This window comes from Zeus faber (assembly GCF_960531495.2).
Source record: "Zeus faber genome assembly, chromosome: 19".
NCBI classification, from domain to species: domain Eukaryota; kingdom Metazoa; phylum Chordata; class Actinopteri; order Zeiformes; family Zeidae; genus Zeus; species Zeus faber.
Genome location: NC_137206.1, coordinates 12,839,871 through 12,855,357, shown reverse-complemented (window position 1 = coordinate 12,855,357; position 15,487 = coordinate 12,839,871). Strand labels below are relative to the sequence as shown.

The 15,487-nt window shown below is 45.4% G+C and overlaps 1 protein-coding gene across 1 annotated transcript; it reads right to left on the bottom strand.

Annotated features, from left to right (window-relative positions):
* Positions 1–1,628: 1,628 nt before the first annotated feature.
* LOC307244710 (ras-related protein Rab-18) lies at positions 1,629–13,064 on the bottom strand. The gene is made up of 7 exons (XM_080019985.1): positions 12,885–13,064; positions 10,285–10,340; positions 6,947–7,008; positions 6,660–6,732; positions 5,694–5,812; positions 4,539–4,605; positions 1,629–3,599 (listed from the first exon to the last, which is right to left on the bottom strand). Exons 1-7 carry the CDS (start codon positions 12,950–12,952, stop codon positions 3,430–3,432), a joined length of 615 nt encoding a protein of 204 aa, XP_079876111.1. The 5' UTR covers positions 12,953–13,064; the 3' UTR covers positions 1,629–3,429.
* Positions 13,065–15,487: the final 2,423 nt, after the last annotated feature.

The following is a 15,487-nucleotide window of genomic DNA, read 5'->3' as shown; positions in this document are numbered from 1 at the left end:
AGGCACTAAGCAGGTTTTTTGCGTTTTTTTTAATTTAACCCCACTTCATTCCTGGATGTAAGCAGTGAGCTGCCAAAAGGCCCACAAACGCCCACAAGTGAGGCTTTTGGGCAAGAACAATAAACCCTATCTTATCTGTAGGGAAGATCCCAGAGACGCTGAAGGTCTCAAACCACAGTAGAAGAGGCCAGATGTTGTTCTGTGGGACCACGGCCTTGTTTGTATCACGTTACAAAACAAGATATTATGTTCAACAATAGACAGGTTCCCCTCATGAGGTTGCCACAGTACATGAATCTCTGAATCTTCGCTTCACTGTCTTCCATGCAATGAGTCAGTCAGCATGGCAAAACAATTAACTGATAGCAAGCGGCAATGAGCATGACAAATTGAGTGACGTCCGGGAATCGAACACCTCATGAAACGATGCCCGACGTCTCGTAACGTTTTTACACATGACAGCATGACTGCTCTCCTGAGGGGCTCGTCCTGAGCGCTAACCCAAAACCCATACGCCCCACCGCCGCAGCTAAAGACGAGCAGAAAGACAAGAGTGTAAATTGGAACCAGACCTGCCGCTCGCTCGCTCTGTGGTTGGACGGACGCTGCAGACAAAGGAGAAAAGACAGCAGACCATCAGGCAGCTGCTTGAAACTGGACTCTGAGGAAACAGGTCTTGGCAGAGGAATATGGTTAAGGAGTTTGGCACGTTGCACATCTACATCTCAGCCCGTCTTCACTTTGATGCCAACCTTGCTTATTGCAGCTTGCCAGTTTTTCAGAGTGGTCACAGGTCATTAAAGACTGAAGAACCACACAAGACCATCCATTCACTCCATTTGAAATCAACAAATTGTAGAGTAAATCCTACCCAGAAGGCCAACGCGATCAATCACATTTAGGCGGGCGATTTCCGACTTTCTGTACAAATATCTTTTGTACGGATAATGTACAGACAAATGACCGGTAAAATGCATTTGTCAGACCACGTTTAAAAAAAAGCATATAAGCTGTTTGGTTCAAATGGGGCTTTTGAAAAGCTGATGTTTTTCAGTGTGGACCTGAGGAAATGGCAGCAGCGCATTGTTGGACAGCAGTGAAGGCATCAATACTCCCAGTGACTCCGATGGTGTTTGACTGAGACATATTTCCAGACAACTGCCCAGGCCGTGGCAGGGGATGAGGGATACGATACGCAACTAGGTTTTAAGCGCCTGCGAGCTCTCGGCCAGCTCGGCCCCTTTCATAATCACGCAGGAATTATGCGCATTCTGGTTAAAGCGCTCGGCAGAGAGAGTTACGGCCGCGGTGCCGTTTCCTGAGAAAGCTGCCAGGAGGATGATTTAGATTGCTCACAGGTCTGGGGGTCTGAGGATTCCTCGGACACTGTTTGAACACACGGCTCCTCTGAAGGCCGAGGAATGCGAGGGTGGCGGAGTGAAAAACCCCTCACCTAGCAGCAACATTTCCAATATGGTAACCACGGCAGCAGAGCTGTTGGTTGTGAAATGAACTGAATGAGGCTGCAAGGCCCTCCATTAGTTATTTTTTTGGCTTTGGCTCTCTGGGTTACAACCGTCAAGGTGTCCTCAACACAGTTTGGAATAGGAATTAACATAAAAAGTAAACCTTTTGAAAAAGCACTTTATTCAATTTAATACATTGGGCAGTTTATAGTTGAATATGTTCAGCTTGACAGTTAAAACAATTGTCAGAAATTCCCTCAAATACGTATTAATTTACAAAGCATTCACAAGCTTTCGCATATGAATTATAAACAAGGTCAGAAGAAATACATACAAGGCGATTACTGAAGTATATATCTACTTTGGGTAGACAACATAAAAATCTAAACATGGTCGCAGGGTTTCTTATACGTAAACCTTAGTGTTAAGAGTTTTATACTTCTCTGTAAATAATTGAAAGAAGAAACAAACATGGCAGCATGACACAAACAGCAATCATTTATTTCCATATGATTATGAAAACAAAAAACAAAGAAAAAAAGTGTCTATTTTTAACCAGAAGGACAAGGCAACTGGTGTCATCACCAAGTGAGGCGAGGCTCTCGAAAAAAAAACGACATTTCCTGGAATTTCCAAACACACTGCAGAACTCAAACACTCCCAACACAGCCGTGGGTGAGGGGTACAGCACATTTGTATCTGCCTCTGTAACGATGGACGCTGCTAAATCCATTAGCGGTGCACAGGGCATTTATGTCTCTTATTTTTTTCCCCCCCAAAAAACTGCGATGGAAACACCCCGATGACTCACTATCATGAATAATATTAAACACTTTTCCCTTTGTCTCAGACCAGTTCGGAGGGCTCCATGTATTTATATATAGATATATTTAAAAAAAATAAGACAATATAGTATACGTTAGCAATATTATTGATATCAATTTGAGGGCAGCCCCCCATTAAAGCAACTAGTTGAAGAACAAGGTGTGCAATTTACGTAGTCTCCTCTTTCTTCAAGCACAATCGTGTTTTGTTTTATTTCGATTAGTTTAGCCTTCAAACAGCACGTCACAGTTCAAGTCGAGCGGTTGTCAACTCTCCTTCCGACGTGGGAACTCTTGTTTTGTTCCGAGCAACGGAGGCAAATGAGTGAACCACAGACATAGAGGGGGAGGGACATGTGGCGGGTGAGGGAGCGCGGGTGGGCAAGGCGTGAGCATGCAGGACGGAGGGAGATGAGGGCAAACTCTGGGGAGAACCCCGGAGGAAGGCCCGTCGAGTTGGCACAAGCCTGCGTGCGAAGGGGGAAGATGCACCGTAGAAAGCGCACATGCTTTGCAACGATGAAGACTTTTGGTCAAAAATAGTTCCCTCGCCCGGTCGTGACAAATGAGGTAAGCCCGGATATGAACCAAGGAACATTGTACGGTAGTTACACTGCAGAGCATTAACATAACAAACTCCCATTTTTTTGACCATAGTCTTGCGTTGGAACGAAAAAAAAAAAAAAAAAAAAAAAAATCTCAAACCTTGGAAAGTTGAAAGAGAAGCTCCCTTTCCCTCCCAATTTATTTTATTTTTTTTAAGAATGAAAAAAAAAAAAAAAAAAAGGCTCATGCCAAAAGCAGGAGGGCTGAACCTTGGCAGAGTTTTAGCACAGCCTTGATATCCCACGTTGTGCAAAAAGCAGAGTCTGTATGAGCACAGCTGGCGAGCGTACGAGGTGGAACTCTTACAGCTCTCAGGAAAAAGGAGCGACAGTCTGAGCCTTTAATGTCTGAGGAGGGACGACACACACGGGGGGACGCTGGGAGATTCTTTAATGTGCGTGTTCCCATGGTGTCTACAACGTGTGTCCACAGATGGCATTGTATGCGGTATTCACATCTTTATGAATGAACACATGCTTGCGTGTGCGTGCGTGTGCGTGTGTGTGTGTGTGTGTGTGTGTGTGCGTGCGTGTCTAGACCAGGGAGCAGTAGCCGCCGCAGCTCCCTCCCCCAGCGTCCTCGTCCGAGAGCTGGACGCCCCGGCCGTGGCTCTCGCTCTGCCACAGGCCGGGCGTCTGGATGATCTTCTCCACCAGCTCCTCGAAGGCGCACTGCACGCCGTCGCGGGTCTTTGCGCTGGCCTCTGGTCGGGGGTTACAACAAGAGGAGGGGGGAGGCACGAATGACAGGGGTGGTGGGCGAGAGAGAGAGAGAGAGAGAGAGAGAGAGAGAGCACGACGACGGTTAGTGCGGCGGTGGAAAATGTCCAAATAATGTGTTTTCATAGACAGCCCACTTTAAAAGAACCAAACTCAGTCCACTCAAAGTTTGCGCCTCCCTCTGCTATTTGATAGTAAAAAGATTTTATATTATGGTCAATATACAGTATATGGTTATTATATATTACACAATGAGAGCACTTGTGACGTCAGGCATTGGTGATGAGCCTTGGAGGCCAGAAACCAGAGTGGGCTTTGTGTTCACAGCGCCTCAAGAGTGGACTCGCGACTCAAAAAGCTTCGAGGTTGTTTGGAGCATTCACACATGGCACACATTTTGGCTCCGTCGGATCCATCCAGTCCACTTAAAATGACCCGGGTGTGAAAACGCCCCAAACAGGGGGGGCCTTCTCTGAAAGACGCAGCCGCACGACTCGGGAAATCTCGCTCGGGAATCAGACGTTATGAAACGGCTCAGAAGGGTTTTGGAGAGATCGGAGCTCGATTACCCCCGGTTCCAATTTTCAAAAAAAAAAAAAAAAAAAAAAAAGAAAAAAAAAAAGAAAATCTCACCGAAAAAGAAAGATTGCGTACTCGGGGCGGATAAAAATCTGCGCCGTCCTAATCGGGAGTGCCCTGGAGAGCTCTTTTCCTGGCAAATCCAAACTGTTTGGACGCAGGGATAAAAAGCGACGAAACTCATAGAAGATGCTCGAGGAAAGGTCCAAACTGCATTTCTGAGCGGCAAGGTATGATGGTTATTTCAAAGTAGTCCGCTGCGAGTCGCTGCCCGCCAGGTTCCTTTGCCTCTCTCTCTTTTTTTTTTTGTTGTTTTCCGAGTGAGGGAAATCCTACAGACTTACCTATAAAAAGCATGGAATGTTTTCTCGCAAACTTCAGCCCTTCGGTCCTGTCTAGCTCGTGGTTTTCCTAACACACACACACACACACACACACACACACACACACACACACACACACACACACACACACACACACACACACACACACACACACACACACACACACACACACACACACACACACACACACACACACACACGCGCGCGAGAGGTCATTTCTAGCAGAGCCATCAGGATGGAGATAAAACAGAGCGCAGTATTTAAAACTTCTCTGCAACGGGAGGAAGGAGTCCAACAAGAACTGAGTTTTATGTGATTAAAATAAAGGAGCAACACTTTCCTGTCGAGACTTTACCCCGATTGAAAACAAAATTGGTCTATATTAACAGGGTCCGCCATAAGTGGCATAAAAAAAGGCAACTTGTTAAAATACATGTGTAGCTATTGCAGAGGAGAGATTTATTGGGTTTGAAGATTGGAAAAGGATATATTGGGAAAACAGTTCATTTACGTCAACCAATCTGAGGGAAATGCACTTTAATTCACATTCTATTCATGGTGACATTTCTAACGTTGTTTTGAAAACCCCCTTAAATTTAGATGGAAACGTTATTGTGGAATTTCACCATTTTACATAAAGACCTGCTCGAAAACCTACAATAAAGTGATGATGTAAAACCTGTCAGAGCTCTGAGAGACATCCAACACACAACACTGAATCGCATGATATTTGTGCAGTTAATCTAAACTTTGACGAGAAATATTTTTCTCCTTAAAAAGCGGGGCATTATCGCTATCGCCGCACTGCGACTTGGTTGTTGAGAAGGGAAACATAAAACAACCTTCATCAAAATGTATTCAATGGCATTTTCACCCTAAACAACCCGCTGTCGCTCTTCTACTACTTTGCACTGAGCCACAAACGAGCCTGTTTACGTCATTTTATGTCATGTGGGACTGTACTGCGACAGGAAAAATAGAGACCAAATCTATGTTAGCGAAGTCATTACTGTGGGTCAACTTGTTTCTTGGTACAAGATGTTCTTTTTTTTCGTGTTTTTTTTTTTTTTTTTCCCTTAATGTTTGGATGTAGATTGCCACAAATGCAAATCAACGAGTCAAGGTCTAAAAACCCACGGAGCTCGCCCGACGCACCTTATCTATTTTGTTTCCCACCAGCATCTTGACGAGGTCGTTCCTCGTACAGTACGTTTCCAGCTCGTTCAGCCAGTTGTCCAGCTTGGCGAACGTCTCGCGCCGCGTGACGTCGTACACTGCGTACGACAAGAGGAGAGGGCTGAGCTCAGAGGTACGTGGCAGCAAGCGCGCACACGCACACGCACACACACACACACACACACACACACACACACTCTTGAGATTATTAATCTTAAGGCTAGAGGAACACAACGCTGAAATGCAGAAACGGAAGAATATTGTCAATTTAAATAATAGTTGAGGATGGCTGATTGTAAAAGAAAAAAAAAGAAAAAGAACTAAAATAATGTGAAAAAAGTTTAAAAAAAAAGTTAAGAAAAAAAAAAAGTCAAGTTTGAATTGAAAGGACATGTATTGGATGCATTTTTTTTTTTAACTTGACTTAGATTTTTGCATTAAAAGGACTTTTTTTTTTCCTCCACCTTGAATTAGTTTTAACACCCCCCCCCCCGAGGAACTCAATATTGCAGTATCGAATAACAACCGGCAGTGAACGAAATAAAAGAAGGAAAAAAGAAAACTGAGTTTTTTTATTTTATTACTTGACCACTGCCCACTAACAGGAGCTCTCGTGTCGTCCGCTATCTGGTGCGCGGTCACACTCTGTGGGCTGTAGAGGATGTCTGCTTTAGTAGGAACAGCTTCCACTTGGGGTGTGTGTGTGTGTGTGTGTGTGTGTGTGTGTGTGTGTGTGTGTCCATCCATTAAAGGGGATTTGAGCAGAGTGGTATAAACTGACTTCCAGAGAAATAGGGAACGTGCATGTAGGGGACACAGGATGAAAAACCATCATCCTCTTTACAAGTCAGGGACCGGGCCATGTCAGATTCGGATTCTAGTGCATTTTGGGTGGGTAAATTCACACACATACACACAATGACACACATATGGTGGTTTTCTTACCCAGGATGACTCCCTGGGCTCCTCTGTAGTAGCTGGGTGTCAGGGTGCGGAAGCGCTCCTGGCCCGCCGTGTCCTGCAAAACACAACCGGGTCAGGGAGGAAAAAAACAAAAACACAAACAACTAGTGCCTGCAACAGCAAGGAAAAAAAGGCAGGGCTGAAGGAAGAGAATAAAAAATAACTTGAGCGTTACTTGAGCTTCATCTAGTGGTGACTCACACAAATGACATGATCAACAGACGGGACGGTTGACTGACACATGGGTTCGAAATGAGGCTGAAACTCACCCATATTGCTAACTTTGCTTTGTTACCGTCCACGCTGAGCGTCTTCACTTTAAAGTCCACACCTAGAAAATGACAACGTTAAACAACTCAATTAAAATGAAGACAGTGGGGACGGGTCAATTGGTCACCCTGCCACTGTCGTGATGACCTCACCCTATAAGGCTTTAAACCTGATGACTCTTACAGGTTGGGGAAGAGAGGGTGGCCAAGAATACGCTGTCATGACGACAGACCATAATCACCTGTGATGGATTGTCAAAACATACATGCCACACAATGTTCCCTCAACTTCCACTGACCCACACTGGCGTTCAAACCCCGTGTCCCGTATTTGAATCATAGCTTCGAATTGAATCCGCATTTTGCGTCCGGGCTGTGCGGTTTCATATGCTAATAGGGGCCGCGGCGCGCCAAGCCTCCGTGAATCAAATTTTAAATAAATAAACAAACCACCGGCGCGACATGGCAGACGGGGATGGCCATGATTCACGGTTTAAGCGCAGACGCATTAACATAAGAATAACAGCGACGTCCTCCGTGCTCTGTGACAGGATGATGACCTCTGCTGCCTCTCGCTCAGTGTGCAGACCGTGAAGTCTTTTGGACGACACGTCGGCCCCTAATTTTTAACAAGCACTGAAAGATTTAGCAGGGACGTGTACGTACGTCGGGATGGGACTGTTTTTACATCTGGTTAAAAAAATAGAAAAAAAAAAAAAAAAAAGAAATGGGTCTCGGCACAGATCCAGTACAGGGGAAGAGAAAGGCTACGACCAGGAGTCATTGACTGCAACAAACACAGTCACTGGGAGTTGTTGGAGAGGTATGGACAACAAGGGGCCATTCTCTGGACGCCTCTCTCTCCCTATCCAAAGACCATGTTTTGGGACGGACAGTCGCATTTTGATCTCATATCGAAGAGAGGGTCATTGACGAGAATGATAAATTCCATTGACTTTTCAGTATTCCAACTGACATCCGACTCATTGGCGCCTCTTGGCTGGCACTGAGGTGCCAATGCAGCGATAGAAGCCCGGGCTGATTTTACAGTGAAGCCGTGTTGGAAATTATCACGAGTGGAGATTCAAATTCTACAAAGACATTGCGTGCTTGAAAATATAAATAAATAAATAAATATATAATTTTTTTTAAACAGCCCTGATACAAGTTCCCCTGGATTTGACTGGTCCAACAAAGACGACATTGTGAGCTCGAAGCTCAGCACGAAAACTGCATTAGGGGGAACGGCGGTGGTGTACATCTTTTCCTCCCTATGTGTCAATACAACCATTAATCTAAAGGCGTTGAATGTTTTCATTTAACATTACCACTCAAGGGATGCAACAGCTCCGCCAAGCAGCTTAAAAAAAAAAAAGTCAAAGGCATGGTTGTTGAAACCAAACCTTTGACAAGGTTTAAAATCAAAATAAAATAAAATGATATCATTCACAGACTCCCGCCCCCCCCAAGATCTGAGAGGAACCCTGTTTCTTGCCAAAAACCGTGTCCTGCCAAGGTCACTATTTCACCGGAGCAGATTCATAGCCTGGATCGGCTTGACTTTTTTCACACTCCACATTTAATATCGAGTAAATCAAAAAGCTTGGCGGCTGTGTGAACACGCGGTGACGTCCGGTCGCGGCTCGCCAAGTAGAACGTGTGTCGTCTCCGTGAGGAAGACCCATCGGGCGGCCTTTTCACCATATGTATACATATAAAACAATTTCTACCTGTGTCGTCAGCATGCTGGGCAACAACACAGAGTATTTGTATGCGACTGCATCCAGGACAGAATAAGTCTGCAAGTGGAGTTCAAGTTCTCAAACTGCAACTCTTTTTAAAATTCTTGAATCATCAAGAACGGCTACAATAACTCTGTCCTGTGGATGACCTGTGGGATAACAAGTTGTTGTTACTAAACTTAACTGTTTTTTTTTGTTTTGTTTGTTTGTTTTTTGTTTTGTTTTGTTTTTTTACACAGAACCGCCACAAATCCCCCCCCGGGAGGTTGTTACCAGGAGGGTGCTGGGGTGTGTTCAAAGCAGGTGCTGGTGGTGTGTGTGTGTGTGTGTGTGTGTGTGTGTGTGTGTGTGTGTGTGTGTGTGTGTGTGTGTGTGTGTGTGTGTGTGTGTGTGTGTGTGTGTGTGTGAAGTGTGCACCGGTGAGTGTTCGGGACTTGTCCCAATTGGTTCTGGATTATCTTCTTCTTCTCCTTTCCGCTGCTCCCGTTAGGGATAAGGTCTGTATTATATCGTAGCCTCCAAGAAGCGTAAAAGGCACCGAAGCCACCGCTGAAGCCCACGGCCGTATAGACACCCCACGGCCGCAGGAAAGCCCCGAGCACGCCGCCCTGCAGCCACAGAAGACCCCCCTAGCCCCCACCTGGTCGCCCCCCGGCCAACCACACCAACCCATCAGCGCCCCGCCACCCCAGAAACCCCCAGTGCTCAATGTGTGCTGTTGGCAATTCCAGTTAAAATTGCGGGGTGTGGGGGTGCAAGTCCTCCAAGCAAGTCGAACCCCTACTGTTCCCCAGACCCTGGTCTGGTGGAGTGATGTTTGAGTCAGATTTGTGTGCGGAAATTTTAGGACGGACAAGAAGCCATCGGGGCAGGAGCGTGACGGGCAAGATCGCAGCCGCCTGCCACATCCCAGCCGCCTGCCACATCCCTACCCACATAGATCGCACCCCACCCTTCCCGCAAACCCTAGGCCTATTGTGTGGTGTATGAACTGAGTATGAGTTGAGGCATCCAACCCACAGCAACCAGCCACGGGCGCAGAGCCACCCGCCATGCGCCTCCGCCATGCCGGGCAGCTCGGCGCCCCCATCAGGCCCCTGACCAGCCCCCAACTGTCAGGCATGCGGACCACAGAACAGAGGTCGGCAGACGCCCCCCCCACCCACAGCCCGGCCCCCCAGCAACGAGCACCCTGCGCACTGAGAGCGCCAGAGAACAGGTTCCCAGACAGCCCGGTGCGACGACACGAGTCACCCCCTACGGGACGCAGAAGGTCACGCAGGTCCCACAACGGCGCAGACCCGCTTCATTTCCATTTTAAATGCTGTGCGGGAAGAGGCTCACCATAGATGTCAAGTTTAGAGGCCATTCTGACCAGTGAAAAAGACACTTTGTACAAAGTTTTTCGCTAATAACTTCAAGCAAATCAGACCCTACGGACTAGAGGAGGGAATACGATGTGGCTTACGGTTGTTTCATGTGGGAACTCGTCTACATTTTGAAGCTTGGCCTGCTCCAAGTAGACCCCCCCCCCCCATGGTCCGTCAGCACAGTTCTCCTAAATGTTGACATAGGGAGTTCAGTTCTGTTACTTACCTATTGTCGCTGCTTGATCTGGATCAAATGTGTCATCTGTGAATCTTAAAAGGAGGCTGTTTGAAGGAAAATAACAAAAGGGAAAAAGGTAAATACGATTGAGATTGGTGTATAAAGAAAACAGTGTCAGACTCAAAGAAATGGTGTAAAGCTTCTGAGAATCCATCTAAAGTTTGACTGGGAGTAAAAAGGAGTAGCACATTAAGAGTTAGTTATGAAGCTTCCTACACTCAGCGGGGAGTAGAACTTTTGCCTTTGACTCTTTTGAGAGGGAATGACATCACGTTTTATGAAATATTGTAGTGTTAAAAATACCTTAAAAATGTTAAGGTATTTTTTTTTCTTTACCTTTATTACAGATAAAGGCTAAAATAAATTGTATTTCCTGCTCTCAGACGCTTTATAAAGGTTGTTCTGCCTTGAGGCACCAGATCTAGCTTGTTCTGTAGCACACACACACACACACACACACACACACACACACACACACACACACACACACACACACACACACACACACACACACACACACACACACACACACACACACACACACACACACACACGTTGAGAGGACAGGGTTCACTTGCTCACTCTGACTAATCAAGTGCAAAGGTCTTAATCACGGCACTGATGATGTGGATTAGCCTACTCATTTCCCTCCCGGACCAAACCAACTGGCATCACGCACTTATTTTCCTACAGGGCCGACTGAGCGGGAGCAGGATGCCGGGGCGATGAGTTTTTTATTGTATGAAGTCGGCATATTTAGTAAGCTATGTTGTGAGGCGGTCAAATTAGAGTGCATTTTTGCATCATTACGGCATGTTTTTTTGTTTTTTTTTGTTGGTAAATGAAACCTGCAGATTTCCTGCCAGATAGATTAGCTTTTCTATGATTCTAAGGCCTCTGCGGATCGCCGAACAAGAAGCAAAATTAGATAAAATAAGATGGCTGCTTATGTGATGCCCCATATTATTGCTGCAACACCGATGGAATTTGATCATACCCAAAAATGTGTTTTATCAAACAAACGTCTATTCGACAATAATGGCAAAACGTTTCTAGGCTCTGACGTCTCAATCACGAATGACGGCCAGAGGTGATTTTTTGAGTCTACATTCTTCGTATGTTTCATTTAAAATGTTTGTACATGGCCTGAAATATATGCATTACTAATACTACATTTTCAAAAAAAACGAGGTCAGCTGAATCAACTGTACTTATTTCCCTGGGGCCTTTCACTCCACCAGGCGGTTCCGAAATGCTGTACACATACTGTCCATTATCCACACATACTGTGCTGCTGTGAAAATAAGCATTGGTGTTTGGGCTGCACAGTGATTATTTAAAGGCATGGCGGACTCGTATAACATAGTCTGAAATGTGATGGGTTCAAGGCTCGGGCTGGCTAGCAGCATTCTTTCATGCAGTCTACACCACAGCTTGGGGATATTAGAGAGAGACCAACAAACCAGACTCGTTTCTGTGCCTGGCAGCGACGTAAACAAGGGACTGGCTGGACACTAAATTCCTCTTTACATCACGCTAGTCTGGTTTGTGGTTATAACATGGACCTTCTTTGTGTGTGGGAAGTTGCCAGATGGACGACATAGGAGCACACGCCAACATTGGATCAGAATAGCTCTCCAACTGTGCTCTATATATGTGTGTGACTACTATTATGACTGATATGACTATTTTGTTTTCTGTTTTTGTGCTATTTGTACATATTTGACAATATATTTAAATTTCACTCTCTTCTATTCTATTCTCCATTTTCTTTCCGGACTGCTTCCAGCTTTGTTTAACGCTAATTGTCTGTGGAGAAACACACCAAATCTAACCAGAAGAAATTCCAAGTACGTACACCTAAATGTACCAGGGGAATACAACTGATTGAGATTCTGACATTTTGTATACTCTGTATGTATAGTGCATTGTTTTTGACTGTCCTATCGGCACTAAAATGTACCGACTACTATTACCAAGAAAAACGAATTCCTTGTATTTAAAGATGTACTTGGTCCAAAAAACAGATTCTGACATTGTATAGCATTGCCCATAATATAGGCATGGCCCATATTATGGGCTATTTGGGTTCATTTGTTCTGACAGATCTTCTAGAACAACCCATTTGCTATTCCCTTTATAAGATGTCAGAGGCGCGGACCTTCCACTGGGTGTATCTCAAGATACTTCGTCATGCATATTTGGTAGAGTGACCGAAAACGCCAACGAATCTCAACCAGAAAAACAACGAGGGAAGAGTATAAGCAAAATCTATAATCAACATAGACGTAGAATCTCTGCTTTACACAAGTCGTGCGACGTCTGTCACCAACTCCGCCGTCTCGGGACGCGGAGAGATGGCGTCACACTGAAGATGACGTCACAGGTGCCCCCCCCCCCGCCCGCCCGCCAGGACCCGCGAGCTATAGTTAGCTGGTTGGCTAACACGACGACCGTGTCAGCGAAGGAAACACGACGTGGCTGTCGCGGCCGAAGGAGACGCGACGTCGGCGCCGAGACACCGAACGTTTTTTTTCCTGGACCTAACTCACAACGGCCACGGCGTCAACCTCCAAACGTCACCTCACCTGGACTTGCCGACGCCGCTTTCCCCGATTATCAGTATCTTCAGCGTTGTCAACACGTCGTCGTCCATCTCGCCTTCCGCTCGAGGTCGGTGTGGAGCCGAAAAACCAATGATACGAGCGCTGCGGGCGGCCGTCGGTGTCTGCCCACAGCCTGCAGCGGGCGTGTTTTGACATCCAGCGAGGGCACTTCCGGTGAGGCTCACCGCACTTCCGGGTAGCCGGAACGCCGCCCTCCGAGACGCTCTACGTCAGACCCGTCGTGTCGGTGCTTCGGGATGAGCAACGACGCGCACGTTGTGTTGGCCTGAAATAACAGTCGTGAGATGTGTCGCGGCCGCAGCGTCAAACGTTTGGCGCCGCATTCCCGAGAGGCCCGAAAGCCGCGACCGACACCGCCCCCGACCGGGAATGGCGCAAAGGAACGGCCGTTCGAGCGATTTGAGGTTTCCAGTTTGCCGAGGTTACGGATTTCGACGTCACAGCGATGTGACGTGACGCGCCGTTTGGACGGCGAACGCGGTTCGCTGTGAATGGCTTCTTACGAGAAAGCGCCGCCCAGTTTCCGTGTTAAGTTGTTACGTATTCGTTTTGGGGGCTTGCCCAATACGCGCACATTTGCTGCGGGCGTCCTTGTTTTTCGGGACAGTGCCGGTAGAACTTGACATTTAGCTCGGAATGACCGATTTCCGTGTTTAATGCAATGCAGCATACCATACCCCACATTTCAAAACCGTTATTTTAGGCTTTTGATATCAACAATAATATACATAAAACCACAATAGCTGCAAGCAGCAATACGCTGGATTTAAAGAGCGTTGGTTTATGATGTCACAAAGTGACTGTGTTCTCAATGTAACGCCAATGTTCTCCGACTTTCGGTGAGTTTGTACACTTTTATTAGATCGGTGCGCATCAAACCCCACCTATGAAACGTTCCCGCCGTCGTTTGGGAAAAGAACTGGGAAGCGTTTGGCGTCATTGGTTTCGTCTCCCCGTCATGGTGCAGGTTCGTTCCCTTCTGCCGGTGCTGCAGACACAACGTCATCGACGTGCTGCTCTAATACGCGTGCACAATATCAACTGGTTGTTCCATAAACATCCCATGTTGTTGTTTATCAGTTGATGTTTCATCAATCAACCAGCCAATCAAATTTTCATCTTCTGACCTTAAATCTGCATTTTCAATATTGTCAATGCACATTATATTCATTATTGTTGTTTGTGTGTGTTTTTTTTTTTTTGGATCTTCAATTTTGGAAAGAGGATTATTCCATTCATTGTTAAATTCTGCATCCTTATAACCACTTGTTGTGTTTTCTCCAAACACGCCAACGCCGACCTTCGGCTATTTTTTGGCATCTGGGACAATAACAAAAACAATCTTTGTCATTACTTGACATAACAAGAAAGATAAACACAGGTCATTTCATGAGCTCAATAAATAAATGTTAGTTTTAATTAGTACTTCGCTGTATTTTTTTCCCCGTTATGAATCTACAATTTGTGAAAATTCGGAATAATAGATTACTTGTCTGTTATTGTAATACAGACAACATTTATGGAACTTTAACATTCATTTGGCATTGGAATTATTAAGGGAGAACTCGTCAATACTTAACACTTTCCGTCTTTTCATTTAAATCTGCTACTTTAAGCTGTAGGAAACTATTTATACATGATGTTTCTTTAAAAGAAAAAAAAAAAAAAAAAAAAGGTTGATTTTTACTTTAAACCAAACCTTGTCATTGTTATAACTCACCTTGTGTGTAAGTACATGTGCAGTCTGAGTGACGGTAGGTGTCTCGTGTCGCGTCACGTCAATGATGACATATTTACGGAGATTTATGATAGTAAATCGAACTTGTGTAATATTTGTGGATTACATTTTCAATTACCCACTTTTCCATCAAATGCGAAAAACGTTTTGGTATTTCTGTGAGTAATTACCATTGTCGGCTTCTGTTTTTCAGACGGATCGCTGGATCTTGAACGCATCACTAAGTCGTACATTCAAGTGGACTCGATTCTGTTACGAGTTTTTTGCGTGGATCCGCAGGCTTCTACCAGGTGAGAAGGTACATAAATACACACGTAAACGCATAGTTTGTTATATTTAACCACTACACAACGACGGAGTCTGCACTACAAACTGGACATGGTCCAAACATCCATTCTGAATCAGCATCTGTACATTTATAATAAATAAATATGATGACATCATATAGCGTCCGACTGTAAATCTCATCTGGTTCATTTTGTTTACGAATAGCGGCGTCAGTCAAGCACGGCCAGCTGAATATTTGGGGTCAAAGTCTTCACTAATTTCTGCTCCACATGTGGATCGATTGGAATGGAACTTAAACAACGAGATGCTTGTGACGTACCGGTTCAAACAAGACGTGAACCGTGTTTGTAGCTGTTGCCGTTCTTCTGTTTCAAATACTTTTCTGTTATAAAAATCTGGGAATTTTCCCTAAACAATATCAATAGGGGATCCAGTGGGCCAAATACAATTCTGGGGTAATTTCCACAAAATCAACGACTTTAACTCTATGACGTTCAGCGTAAAAGTGCTGGTGACGTAAGCAGTGTGTGTGGTGGGG